The sequence below is a fragment of the Melanostigma gelatinosum genome, assembly GCF_949748355.1.
Source record: "Melanostigma gelatinosum genome assembly, chromosome: 11".
In the NCBI taxonomy this organism is placed as follows: domain Eukaryota; kingdom Metazoa; phylum Chordata; class Actinopteri; order Perciformes; family Zoarcidae; genus Melanostigma; species Melanostigma gelatinosum.
Genome location: NC_136644.1, coordinates 23,032,711 through 23,046,792, shown reverse-complemented (window position 1 = coordinate 23,046,792; position 14,082 = coordinate 23,032,711). Strand labels below are relative to the sequence as shown.

At 43.3% G+C, this 14,082-nt stretch overlaps 1 protein-coding gene across 3 annotated transcripts; it reads left to right on the top strand.

Annotated features, from left to right (window-relative positions):
• Positions 1-4,132: 4,132 nt before the first annotated feature.
• Positions 4,133-12,638, top strand: LOC306784994 (uncharacterized protein). 3 transcript variants are annotated; one of them, XM_079279213.1, is made up of 2 exons: positions 4,133-6,877; positions 7,179-12,638. In XM_079279213.1, exon 2 carries the CDS (start codon positions 7,224-7,226, stop codon positions 8,676-8,678), a length of 1,455 nt encoding a protein of 484 aa, XP_079135339.1. In that variant the 5' UTR covers positions 4,133-6,877; positions 7,179-7,223; the 3' UTR covers positions 8,679-12,638. The 3 variants fall into 3 exon arrangements, with proteins under 3 accessions (XP_079135339.1, XP_079135338.1, XP_079135337.1); XM_079279212.1 differs by having other exon boundaries at positions 4,133-5,380; positions 6,785-12,637; XM_079279211.1 differs by having other exon boundaries at positions 4,133-5,380; positions 6,768-12,637.
• The last annotated feature ends 1,444 nt before the right edge of the window (positions 12,639-14,082 follow it).

Below are 14,082 nucleotides of genomic sequence, written 5' to 3'. Positions count from 1 at the left end.
GCCAATCTATACAAGTCAGATTTAAAAAAAACATTTGAAGGTCGTGCACACCCTGGGTAATCCTGCACAGATTATTCATTCTTTTGGCTGATTAAATCTCTCAGACCAGATTTCATTCTCACGTCATTTCTATGAGGAACAGGGCGAGACACATCCACTTCCTGTCACGCAGCAGGCAGTTCTCATCCAGCTTTTGTAGGTGAAATAATTAGCTGTGATTCGTAGATATCCCACGAAATTCAATTCTGTGCAATCCAGGTTATCATGAACCCAACCGGGCGGTGTATGGATCAAACAAAAAACTGTTACCCAGGAGGCCGCTGTTTCTTCTTCTTCTTTCTGTGAAACGAGAAGTCAACGTTGAAGCATCTTTCTCTTTGCACGGATTCAATTCTGGTTGAAATGTCGACATGCAAAAATTGCGAGGCTATCCAATGTCCAGCCAGTTTGAGATAAGTGGTGGTGGGACTGACCTTTATATTCTTGCCCTGCGACTGCAAAGCACAAAATAATGCAACCGACAAAGAGGAAGAAGAGATGCTGCTTGGCTGCAGTGGGTGTGAGGACAGTGACGGTGACAGAATCACAGTAAAACGTTTGGTAAAATACAATGTCATATACAACGTTGTTTACAACCCTGACCACTACTTCCTGCCCCCCCCCCCACCCCCGCTGCAAAATTTGTTCTGACTGCAGCTCAAGGACTATGGGAACATGTGCAGAATATGGATGTGTCTAAAACCCCTCGCTACTTAATAAGCAAACAATATTTATTGCCCCTCATTTCATTTGAGGTGGAGCATTTAGTGGATCTATTGGCAGGATTGGAATATGACATTATTAATAAGAATCGCTGTGTTTTCATAACCTTCGAATGAGCCGGCCATTTTTCTACAGTAGCCCAGAATGGCCAAACTGGGCTTAGATAGGGCCATTCACGGTTTTTGCGTCGGCCACCGTGGTTGTCCTACACACTTAGCACACGGGGGACGTTTTATTTTGATGCACAATCCGCAAACTCAGCGCTAGATGTTGCCAAATCCTATGGACTGGACCTTTAGGCCTCGGTACTGTCCACTTGGAAGAGGCATTCGTGGACAGTTTAGCCATGAGACCTAGTTTGACCACAGACTTAATTAAAGATAATGTGGATTTAATAGGTCAGAAAAAACTACCAGGACTTTGCCATGTAGTTTGAGTTAGTTAAATACAATAATTATTTTAATTTAAAATATCAACTCAGGGTCAATTTATAGCTTCAACTGCATCCCATGTCTTAGTACGGAGTTTGCTCAGTTGTAATGGAGATGGTTCAGCTGTCAATCTGCTGAAGACAATGAGATGCAGATGAAAGCTCCGGAAACAGATGGAAAGTGGGCCTTGACGTTTTTTGTAATGGGTTCCTAAATGAACTGGGAGCCACTATAAAAAGGCTAAACTGGAGTCATTTCAGCAAATGGTTTGTTGGAAGTCTGGCAGCAGAGTTCTGAACAAGCTGAAGGCAGTTTATTGAAAACTCAGATGTGAAAAAGCGCAGTAGAATTCTCCTTATGGAAATTACGATTCTTATACTGCATAATAATGTAATTAATGAACACTATAGCATCACTTCAGAGGTACGTATCAGTAAAAGAACATCAATGCTCAGGAGAATAACACAGAAGTGATGTCAGTGATGCAGAAATTGAGATACAACACGAAGCTTTTTAAAGAAAGCCGAGCAATTTACAGCAGAAGCATTACATCATCAAAAATGATTACAAGATATTGAAAGAGAATCCAGAATGGTGTTGCAATTTCGAAGAAAATGGTTTCGTTCGACAGCCTAAGCTAATATCAAGGCAAGAGGATGAAGATGGGGAACAACCGACTGTGTGTGAGAAATCTACAAACTGGACTTCCTTAAATCCTAATTTTGCAAACATCTTTATGAATTAATGAATCACAAAAAAAGTGAAATGATTAATTGTCTCCCAGCCAATTAACTCAGTGCTTATTCTAGTCCACTGGGCACAGACATAACTCGCAGCTTGAACCAATAATAGACACGCTGACCGGGGCTGGAGGCCCAGGCCTCTCTTAATTATTACACCACTCATGCCTGCATGGAGCAGGCTGAACTGTAGCCTGTGAGAAAACACACAAACACACACTCAGAGAGCAGTTTTTAATTCCCCACGCACACACAGTGCAATCCTTGTTCATAAGAGTGGAAGGTGAGCTACGATGTGGGTTCACGAGTCCCAGGGCGAGCTGTTTTTTTTTTTTTATCCCAGATGAGATGTTCAATGTTTGGCATCGCTTTCTCCAGCAGCCCCTCCTCCCATTACCCTCAGAAAACGAGTCCATATATCCTCCCGTCGACATTTATAGCATGAGCGGTCGCACTGTTAAGTGTACCATACGTGCTCTTCCTGTTTTTCTCTCCCGCAGATGCACATGCATACATGCACAGAATCACATTTAGATCAAGAAAAGAGAGCTATAAATGATCTCAGGTAGGCAGTAGTACCCTTGCAAATATATTCATGACTTCTCCACATGATATTATTGGTATTATCATATCGAGGAGTGTCTGCCGCTTTAGCCGTGGCAGCCATCCATCTTCAGAATCAGATATGACTGTTCTCTTTGACAACAGGAAATTCAGCACAACAGTCTATACATTCAAATAATGTTGTTAAATATTGGTGATATTTAGTCGGTAACTCCTGTAAAAATGAAGGGAATAATGAATATTAGAGTTTCTGTAGTTTGCTCAGTTTTTGTCAGACACAATGTTCTTAACTGACATGCTATTTTGGTTTTCTTTTGCCCACAGTTAGCTGCTGCCCACCCTCAGAACAGCCGTCGTAGCAGTTTGTGAACTGGAGCGTGTGCAGTACCACATGTGAAGCTGAATAGCAGGGTATGAGTCTGAAAAAAAACCAAGTAACCAACCCTTGAATTCATGTAAATTGTCATGCACAGAAAGAGATGCGAGTGCTACCTCATGAGCAGATATGCAAATGTGATGAGTTTGAGTGTCAAATGTGTCAAAGGAAGTGCCAGTCAATGTAGAAACAATCGAATCGGAATGAAAGAGTTGGAAGTCTTTAAAGCCGGGCTGCAGTTGCTAACTGTGCACCAGTCCATGTGGAGCCAAAGAAACAACCTTGGAGAGCTGTACTGGAACAGGAAATGACCATATGTCTAATGATGAGTACGTGTAGCCCCGCATCTTATGACACCCATTTCAACGACGGGTCCGAATGTCAAATCATTACGGTACAATGCTAATGGTCGACCCTCATCTACCTGCATGCATGTCTCTTATTGTTGTTTAGCTGTGTCTGACTGATTCATATATTTAGCATATTCTGCATGCTTTTATGGTTTGTGCCTCTGACATGGATGTTTTTTAGTGTCTAACAATGCAGCATACTGTTGTCTTTAGTCCATGTTGCTATTTAACATAGTTATCCCTCATTTTATTTGCTTAGTGTGCGTTGAATTTCCGAGCCTCTGTGTTGCATGTATTGTTAGTACTTGACAATGTAGTATAAGAGTCTCCTGAATGACGATACTACTTATATTTATATTCTCACTTCTTTCATTGTTTGTGCACGCATTGTAAAGGGTCAATATTGCATCACTTTGTAACTTATATTCTGTTCTTCTCAGGTTGAATTTGTAATATCTACCTTGGGACTACAGATGAAAACTAGCCTCTTGGCTAACTGGTGCATTTACAGCAATGTTTTTATTAATGTCCTCTAACTCCTGAAGGAAATTTAACTGCTAAATACTCCACCATGTTCACCAGCTAGTCACCAACTTTGTTTAAATTGTACTTGTTGAGCTTTGGAGATCTCTTCTGCTGCCGCCAACCTAAGGGCGGTGAATGGAGTTTTGTTTGTGCTCTTTAGAAATCTCACTTTCTTTGGTGGAAAGTAGTTCAAATGAAACCAGCTTACAGCGAGGTTTAAGATGTTGTTTCTGCGAAGATGTAGCTGTTGCGTTTTCTCGATACTTTGAGAGCAAAAATGAAAATTCACTCAACTCCATTGTATTGGGATGTAGGCAGACGTCTCAGAGATTGATATTTTAAAGGCTGAGCAAACTATCTGCACGACTAGATACATATGTAAGAAATTTGAGTAAAAAACTGTAGTTAGTAGATATAATAAAAGTGTTTAATAATTCATAATTAATAATTCATAGTTAGTCATAATCATAAGGGTTTTGAGAATGCATAATTAAGATAAACATAAGCATAAACATACATGCAGAAGCATGAAACTTCTGCCAAGTGCAGAAGTGTAGCTTTTATTTTGAAGGATTATTATAGATGGGATTAAGCAATAACTGACAATCATTGAATGGATTAGCTGCTCAGGAGAGACAGATGTGAAGACAGGCGTCTGCTGAGCTGAGGGTGGGTAGCCAATAGAAATTGAGATAGACGGAAGGGAGGAGTCGTGAATTAATATGTGGGAGGGGTAATTCAAAGTCTTTTTTTCCTGGCTCTCTCACCTGAATGCTCCCGGACGACAGACGTGTTACACCGGAGGAGCCGAGCGAGGTTTTTTGCAAATGGGGTTTTATTGTTTTAATATGTCATAGGAGTGTACACTCCAATGTATAACTGTAAATGTACTTACATCAGTGGAATTAAATTCCTTATAATTGTAAACCAGTTTGGGTAGCGTTATTATCGCAGCGTGTGTGTCGACGGCACAAAGCCGGCCACATGGCAGTCACATGTGCTCTGGCCTTCTCTCTTGTTGTGAGGTAAAATTCTTCCATAACAAATTTGGCGAACCCCAGATGGGACAGTCTTGCCGGCCTCGCTGTGTGTGCTGACGGCGACGTTAGTCAAGCAGACAATCCTGGGCCCACAATATCGGTCGGCAGAGCCGTTTCATGAAATCTGTGAGTTAGCTACTAGATCTTAGGGGAATCTCTGCTTGGCTAAGCGCTGCTAACGGCTAGCGCTGCGTTGCCGGTGGGTACGTTCCGACGAGGGAGGCCATGTTGTTCCACTGAGGTAAGTACGATTTGCAGTCTGAAGAGAGGGGACTAGTTCAGTGAATACTGAGATTCAGAGCGTTTGGTAAACTGCGAGGACTGGGAGCGCTGAATCGATAAGCGTTGATGGGCGGCAGCCCTGATAGGCCGAACTGCGTGTTCTTTGGGAGTGGCGGACCAACACTGCTCGGTATAGGTAAGAGCCCGATGTCCGCGGATTACCTCGCCGGCCTTACCTAGAGTTTGAGTTTTGGATGGTGTGGTTCAAAATGGAATAAATACACTGACAAGAAGGAGCTGGTGAGCCAGGACAGCTTCGGTAGCTTTGGAAGCAACCAGGCACTGCTGCCGGGAATCGAGTCTGCAAAAGGTAAGATTGCCGCGGGGTGCTGGGAGGCTTTTGAATGCAAGATATTAAAGGACGTTCGGGTGGGTAAAAGATAAATAAGTCCGGTAACAATTGTGTCTTGTCATGTGCGTGGTTGCCGTGTTGGCGATACGATTGTGAGAACACACTGGGTGAAGGGTTATATACGACGATCGTAGGGTCTGGTTAAACCAGAGGGTTTAAGGAAAAAAACCGGACGATAAGTCCGATAATACGTGTGACTAGTCTGTGTTTTAGCAGCGTGGAAATACGTTTAAAATGATGACTAAATAAGTCCAATAATACGTGTGACTAGTCTGTGTTTTAGCAGCGTGGAAATACGTTTAAAATGATTGATATTGCATGACCGCGCTGTGAGGAGCTAACGCTAGCTACGTGTAGCTCCGGCGTTGCGGGACCCTGTATGTAAAATAAGTGCTTATAAAATAAAATAACGGCTGGATTGAGAGAGGAGACAGAAGGCGTATGAGTGGAATTAAAGTGTGGGATTTTGGTGATACTTGTGTGTGCGTACGCTTTATCAGAAGCTCCGTTTTTTCGTTAGCATTGCGGATAGCATATCTGTAAAAAAGCCGGTTTCATGACAACTTCCGGTTTGGCGCAGAACAACTTCCGGTTCGGCGCAGACGGCAAGGCAAGTTTATTTATATAGCACATTTCAAAGTGCTTCACATAAAACCATTAAAAGCATCAGAACATAAGGCAAAAGAAAAGGAGATTTAAAAACAATTAAACAGAAGAAGGACTAACTGCAGGTAACCGTAAAGAAGTGTTTAGAATCTGAATTTTCAGAGATTCATTGTCTAAGAGCTGTGAGCTCATATCCTGACCTTAGTTTTAATTAAGCATTATAACTTTAGTCGTTGACTTTGGTTTTAGTTCAGCATTTTAACAAAGATTAATGGTTTCAGTTGTGTTTCTTCAATTCTTGAACTTAATTGTGACTCAGTATTGTGCAGACCAGAGTGTAAGTGCAGTTCAACAGTTTGACTTACATTGGTATTTCTGATTGAATATCTTTGAACACAGTTATTGATTTTTAAAGTTGAATTTAATATTTAATTGATTAATTATTCATTGTTTTTTAATTTCATTTTACTTCCAATTTTAAACCTTTCAAATTCTGATTTGGAACTGGATTGTGATTGTGATTCTGATTTAGATGTTGAGTTTGATTTCGGAATTCTAGCTTCAATTTTGGATTTGAGATTCCTTCACATATCCAGTATTGACTAATTTTGGTACATTTACTAATTTACACAGTTCCTAAGAATCAATTTTGACACAGACGGCGCAACATATTTGAGAGATCGTTGACCTCTCTTACACTACAGACGTATGCTAACATTTACTGCTGAACTTTTGGCAGTTCTGTGTTCGTTTTAGTCAAGGTGCGTGGCTGAGTGGGTCCAGATCTGGGAAGTGGAGCAGCGGATCCCAGTTTTGGAGTCAGCGGCCACACGCCATACAGCACAGAGGGTGAGTTGACTTTGACTTCAATGACAAGTGTGTACATTTAACACACACATTAGAAACTAGACAAACACCACGCACACCCACATAACACATGCGATTGAAGGATTTAGAAAGTTACAGCAAGTTACGTTAACTATTATGCTAAAGTGTTTAGAATGTCACATGCAGGCTGATTCACTGCACAGCACATTTAGAGCATTTATTGGACAAAATATACTGCTGCTGTCTCTGTTTCTCTGTTCCCCCACAATCTGAGTTGTCAAGGGGGGAGATTCCACACTCGGACTCACTTTACTGACTACAGGAACAACGCAGTTCCGGGCACCTGTGTACAGAATAAAGGGGGGACATGGACGTGGAGACTCCAGGGGGCTGCCAGGACGAAGCAGGTCAAATGGGGTGCAGAGGAAAAAAGATAAAACGGGAGTGGAAGATGGGGAGTGGTGAGTATAAGACAGACGGTTATGTGTTCCCAAAACCCAGAAACAGACAGAGAGCAGCCACAAGTGATGATGACACCCTTGACGACACTGATGAGGACAGAAGAGAAGAGGTAAGTGGAGCAGCCGGAGGTTGTCCACTTCCCAGACGGTTCAACAGGAAAAGGAAGGCACCAGAACGCTGTCGAGAACGTCTTTATCCTGTAAAAGGTGAGATGCCACCATTAGCCCAGACCCAACAGTACCCCTTGCTGGTGAAATACAACGGACAAGCGGAGTATGTGCCATGGGGACATCGAGACATGGACACACTGGAGAAGGCACTGCCACCGCTGGGAGGAGGAGCCAGCCCTTGGATCCGTCTCTTTGAAAAACTCACGGCAGCGGATAAATTGGCACTGGGAGACATACGGGCCATGATTATCCGCACAGAGGGGACAATTAAGTTAAATGCCCTAGAAGCAGGAACGGGAACGGCCCGCAGAGTGGACCAGACCCCATTCGACAACTTCCGAGGAATCTACTGGGAAACTATGAGAAGCATCTGGCCCACGAAGCCAAACATGACTTCCCTCAGTGGATTGAAGCTAAAACCAGAAGAAGAGCTGCATCGGTATCTAAAAAGAGCTGAAGAAGAGTGGCATGAGGCCACAGGGGGGAGACATGACGGCAATGAAGCCACCACTGTAGTATGGCGACACACTGTGCAGAAGGGCCTGCCCCTACCAGTACAGACAGCGCTGGGAGGAGTGGTAGGCTTGAGCAACATGGAAGATGCCATGTGGAGGGAACACCTAACTCACTACAACCAGAGACATCTAACTGAGGAGACAAGAGGACAGGAAGATCTGGAGAGAATGACGCGGCGGCTGCTGAAACTTCAAATAGCGGCGGCCGACAGAGAAATAACTAGAAAACATCTGGCCAAGAAACAGATGGCCGTAGCCAAGGCTCAGGCCCCACAACAGCCCCAATATCCAGCTGCACCCCCGACCTCATACCAACCAAATCCAGCAGTACCAGCCCACACAGTGGTGTACTACCAACCTCCACCACATTACAGAGGCAGAGGACGTGCACGCGCATCTAACAGAGGGAGAGGTAACTACAGAGGAGGTTATGAAAGACCTGTAGGTAGAGGGAAGTGCTACGTATGTGGGAGAGAGGGTCATTGGGTGAGGGATTGTCCACATAAAAGGAGAGGAAGACAGATCAGTGCAGCACCACAACATGCTCCGTTCCCACCACAACATCAGCAGCACCTACGACCAGGTCCAGCTGGACCTCCTCCCATGAGACATCAACAGATGCCCATGCTGTCACCAGGACCATGGGGAGGTTCAGGGTATAGCCAAGATACATAGATGGTTGCCATGTGATCCCTTACAGCAGAGATATCGAGGTGAAGGGGGATATGGTAAGGTGTCAAACATTTATGGTAAGGTGTCAAACATTTTTTGTAGATCCACATTTAGAATCGTTTTCAGTAAAGGTGCTACTCACAAATTTTGAGATTTAATAACGTCATGATAAACCACAACTAGACTTGCTAACTCTAGAAATTGAGAAATATACGGGAGCTCTAACTAACATGAGCCGAGTGTTGTTTCCTCAGGTGACAAACGCAGAAGCAGCAGCTGACGAAAGGAAGCAGGCTGATGTGTCACCAGGCAGTCTGGTGTGGATAAGAGTCCATGAGCGCAGGTGGAGTGAACCAAGGTGGACCGGTCCATGGGAGGTAGTATTGGCAACCTCACTCACTGTGCAGCAGCGAAGGTAACGAGTGTGACACTCGCAGAGACAGGAGTGAACATCAGACAGGAAAATTTGAAGTTAAAGACACCTCAAAAGAGGGTTTAGACAGTACTGACAATGACGTTTCCCCCACAGTTTAAGCGAGGCCTTCCATTGGGAGACTCTAGCTTCAGTAGGTTATGGAAGTCTGTAGTTGCTTTCTTCCTGATTTCAGTAGCTTCCCTCTTAGTATGTGGAATTAACCACAGACAGGAACCAGATCACATGCATGACTACATCAGGATTCGACATTTAGCCTCAGTAGCTAATCAAACCGATCTTAGACCACGTAGAGAGGCTTCTCTGACGACACTCACCTATGAAAATGTAACTCTCACTCTTATGTTCAAAGAAGGTACAACATCAACGGTCCAGTTCGACTTCTGTGAAGTCGTTTCCGGTCCCAGGTATGAACACATCTACGGGTGGATGACCAAAACCGTGTGCATCATAACTGACGAGTGTGGGCCTGCCACACATGAGTATGGGAAGCTGTTATCATATTATGCCTGTGATGTGTACAAAGGGGGTGGGTAGATGTAATCCTTTAAGACTTACCAAAATTGACTGACGGAGGACTTTACGTAGTACAGGGAAAGGCTACTGATAGTCCTGCCCCACAAGGGCTCATTAGGATTATTGTTAAGCCTGTAAAAGACCAGGTTCGACATACGACTGACGCAGAGAATGAGGTAAGGGGTGGAAACTGGAATGGCAGATGGGAATTTATGGTGGGTACAATATACGGCTTCAAGCCAGTAGTACAGATTGTATTGTGGGTTTAGGATCTAGACCCCTAGCAACACCAGTTCCTTCAAGATTCAGACTCCTAAGTCCTGAATTAGTTGTATTTTAACTCTGTTTACTGATGACACTTTGCCCCCCCCCTTCTTCTCAGAGGCTACACTGAGATTACCCACCTGTATAATATAATACCCCACCTCTGTTCAAGGTTACAGAGGGTCCATTTGATTGTATAGTCTCAGATACAGCTATGGGGCCCAATGTAGGTAGTATTAAAGCAAATTGTAGCAACAGTCACCTATATCTTGCCTGTCACTGATGCAACTTATGGAGAACTCATCTCTCCACGCCCACATGCTAACAGAAGATCCAAAAGAGATGCCGGCGGCCCGAAGGGGGCCTTTGATGACCACGTGTACATAAGATGTCATAAGACTGCCAAGGGGGGTGTCTAATGACTTTCAAGCCAGAAATCAAATAGCAGCAGATTTAGAATCTGTTTTCTCTCAGAGGGTGATGATTAATAAAAATGTCGATTGGATCAACTACATTTACTATAACCAACAGCGTTTAGTAAACTTCACCAGTGACGCCATATCAGGACTGCATGCACAGCTGGCGAAGACTAGTTTAATGACCTTGCAGAACAGAATGGCATTAGAGATGATTTAGCAGAGAAAAGTGGCGTGTGCCAGATGTTTGGGTCTGCGTGCTGTACTTTCATTCCGAATAACACAGCTCCTGATGGATCGGTGACCAGGGAGCTGGAGGGACTGACAGCACTCAGCCAAGAGCTAGCAGACAACTCTGGTGTCACTGATCCGTTCACCGACTGGTTGGGAAGTATGCTTAGCCAGTGAAAACATACATTTTTGGCAATCGTAATTATTCTGTGTGCTGTCATCATAAGCCTCCGAGTTGTCTGTGGATGGGGGTTCCCGTGCATCCGTGGACCTCTACAGGGGTTTATTGTTTCACCGATGAGCCAGACACCAGTCCAGGGCAACCAATTATGTGTCGGGGATGAGGGAGAATTGGAGCTTCTGATGGCCACAGTCTAGATGAGGCCACCAGAGGGACTTCACGAGCGGTTCCTGACCATCCAGATGGACTTCTAAAACATCCAGTGAGATGTTGGAAGTTTGGAAAATAGACGGATTGTTTTGGATGAGTATTTGGAGATTAAATTTTTTGTTTAATTGGGTTATAAAGGGATTTTAGGGTGTAAAGATTAAGAAATGTAATTTTGTCACGTGTAAAAGAACAGTCAAGGCTTCTCAGTATGTGTTCTCTAGCCTACAGGGTGTATCCTGATCCTGCCAGCCCCAAGACGTGGAAGGCAGTGACTCTCAACGCACTCTATCTTGAAACGAACTGAACAGAAATACTTGAAATGATATCTGTGTGCATGAATTCTTTGCCTCGGTTTAGATAGATAGGGAGCCTTTCCCTGGATTGAGTAGGGGGGAGGTCTCCAGGGACATTTGCATAACTAACTACATTTGAGTAGCTAACTCACAGTGAACTGTGAGTTAGGGGGGAATTGTAAGAAATTTGAGTAAAAAACTGTAGTTAGTAGATATAATAAAAGTGTTTAATAATTCATAATTAATAATTCATAGTTAGTCATAATCATAAGGGTTTTGAGAATGCATAATTAAGATAAACATAAGCATAAACATACATGCAGAAGCATGAAACTTCTGCCAAGTGCAGAAGTGTAGCTTTTATTTTGAAGGATTATTATAGATGGGATTAAGCAATAACTGACAATCATTGAATGGATTAGCTGCTCAGGAGAGACAGATGTGAAGACAGGCGTCTGCTGAGCTGAGGGTGGGTAGCCAATAGAAATTGAGATAGACGGAAGGGAGGAGTCGTGAATTAATATGTGGGAGGGGTAATTCAAAGTCTTTTTTTCCTGGCTCTCTCACCTGAATGCTCCCGGACGACAGACGTGTTACACCGGAGGAGCCGAGCGAGGTTTTTTGCAAATGGGGTTTTATTGTTTTAATATGTCATAGGAGTGTACACTCCAATGTATAACTGTAAATGTACTTACATCAGTGGAATTAAATTCCTTATAATTGTAAACCAGTTTGGGTAGCGTTATTATCGCAGCGTGTGTGTCGACGGCACAAAGCCGGCCACATGGCAGTCACATGTGCTCTGGCCTTCTCTCTTGTTGTGAGGTAAAATTCTTCCATAACACATACCACTACCGGCAGCGAAACAGTGGAGATATTACGTCTTCCTGCTGCTCCGGAAAGAGCTGAAATTGTCAGATGGATCATTTTATAAATCGCAGGCTCTTGGGATTCCTTCAGTGTGGCAGCGAGGCAAAGATCACTGATATCTCTGAAAGATTCTTGGATATTACAATCACAGGACATCTGCTGCTACTGATGCTCTCCCCGAGGACTTACGAGGACTGAATATTAAGGAGTAAGTGGTCATGGTGTCGATTGGGAAAACACTGAGTTTTTATTCATGTACTAATATTCTGAAGCCTAAAGTTTGGGTTTGCTGAGACGTGCACGCTGATAATAGAAAAAAGAAAAATCTCTCCACCCAAAACAAATTTCACACATTCAAGTCTGACCTTCACCCAAACATCTTTGTATCATCCAGTTAATGCGATTTTACGGTTGACCGTGGATAACCTACGAACCCTCCATCTAAAACCATGCAATCTCAGAGAGAGCCTCTCCGCAGACATACAATCCAGTATATTTGTATGTTTCTTCTCTGTTAAAATGTTGGCACAACCGCCTGTAGCTGAGTCGTTCATAACTGCTGCCGGTTCATTGCATCCACAACTTAATCCGTCTTCATATCCGGTGTTCGGTTGTGTTTGTGCACCAAGGTTCATCGCAGTCAGACAGGAAAGTGTGGTTATTCTGTGGGCTCCAAGCTAAATTCCATGCAGCTCACAGTTTTATTTTCCCACAAATAAATCCTTCTAGTTTTTGTGTGTGTGTGTGTGTGTGTTTGCAAATGCATTTGTGTAAAGTACAAATCAATAAACAGAAATGAATCGATGCGTCTTTTGAATTCTAATTTGCTAACAATGCATCATCCGAGACTCACAAACAATGCTCGAAAGATACAAAGATTACAGAACAGAATAATTGCTTATTGTCTATAGATTTGTTTTGTACTTAAAAGTTCACAGATACATGCAATATTTGCACGTACGCACACACACACACACACACACACACACGCACACACACACACACACACGCATCAGCAGCAGGCGCTCTGCATATGTGCGTCCATGGCATTTTAGTAAAAATAGAAGCAGCTCCACACAGTATAAGCCTCTTACATTATAATTAACAAACAAACAGCACTCTGGAATAGAACGTGATGATAAGGCACATTTCTCGAATGTTCCTTCCGAAACACAAAAGAACCGTGTGCCGTTTGATAAATACGCCGAATAAGATTAATAAACACAGAAACGCTGATGAACAGGAAGACGAGCTGTGATTCTGCAACAGGACGCGAAGCAATTTCTGTGATCGTCGGGAAAACTGTGCTGCAAAGAACATAGTGTAATGTGAAAAGGAGCTTTTCGTGCGTATAGCTTCCGGCTATAATGTGGATACTCACACGTGTTCATAGGGCCAGCACGCTAATACAACACGGCTCCCAGACCGAGGTACAAGGTGCTTTAAGCGGCTCTCTGCCCGGTCAACAGAAAGTCATAAAGACTTTTCTTTTTCTCGTCCGCAGTGTCGGCCTGTTGTCGTGATCACACTGCTGCACTTAAATGTGTTTTCTGTTCTTTTTTCTTCAGCCTCATCTACTTCAGGGACAGCGAGGCACAAACTCCATTAGAGCAAGAGGTTCCTGCCGAGGTCTTCTCTCAGGGCACGGCAAAAAAAAACGTTGCCATATTAAATGTAGCTCCAATCAGTCGGGGTCATTTGTGATGTGGGCATTGCTGCAGTGTTACCTGCCACAGTCATTTTAGGGGAAATGGAGGATTTCTTCCCCCTTTAATGCACTGAATCTCTGTCATATCACAGAACACCAGATTTAGTTATTCGGCACAATGCAAACATTGAGGCAGTTTTTTAACATGCTTTAAATGCTCAAGAAATTATTGAATTAGAATTTGAATCACAAAATACTCATAGACTCATAACCTGCAGGCAAGATTAGGTACAATTCATTTATTTCATAAATAATATCAAATATAATGTACAAAACTGATTCATA

What these genes read in the sequence shown, in the direction of transcription:
- LOC306784994 (XM_079279213.1), top strand. Translation starts at nt 7,224, where the DNA reads ATGGACGTGGAGACTCCAGGGGGCTGCCAGGACGAAGCAGGTCAAATG.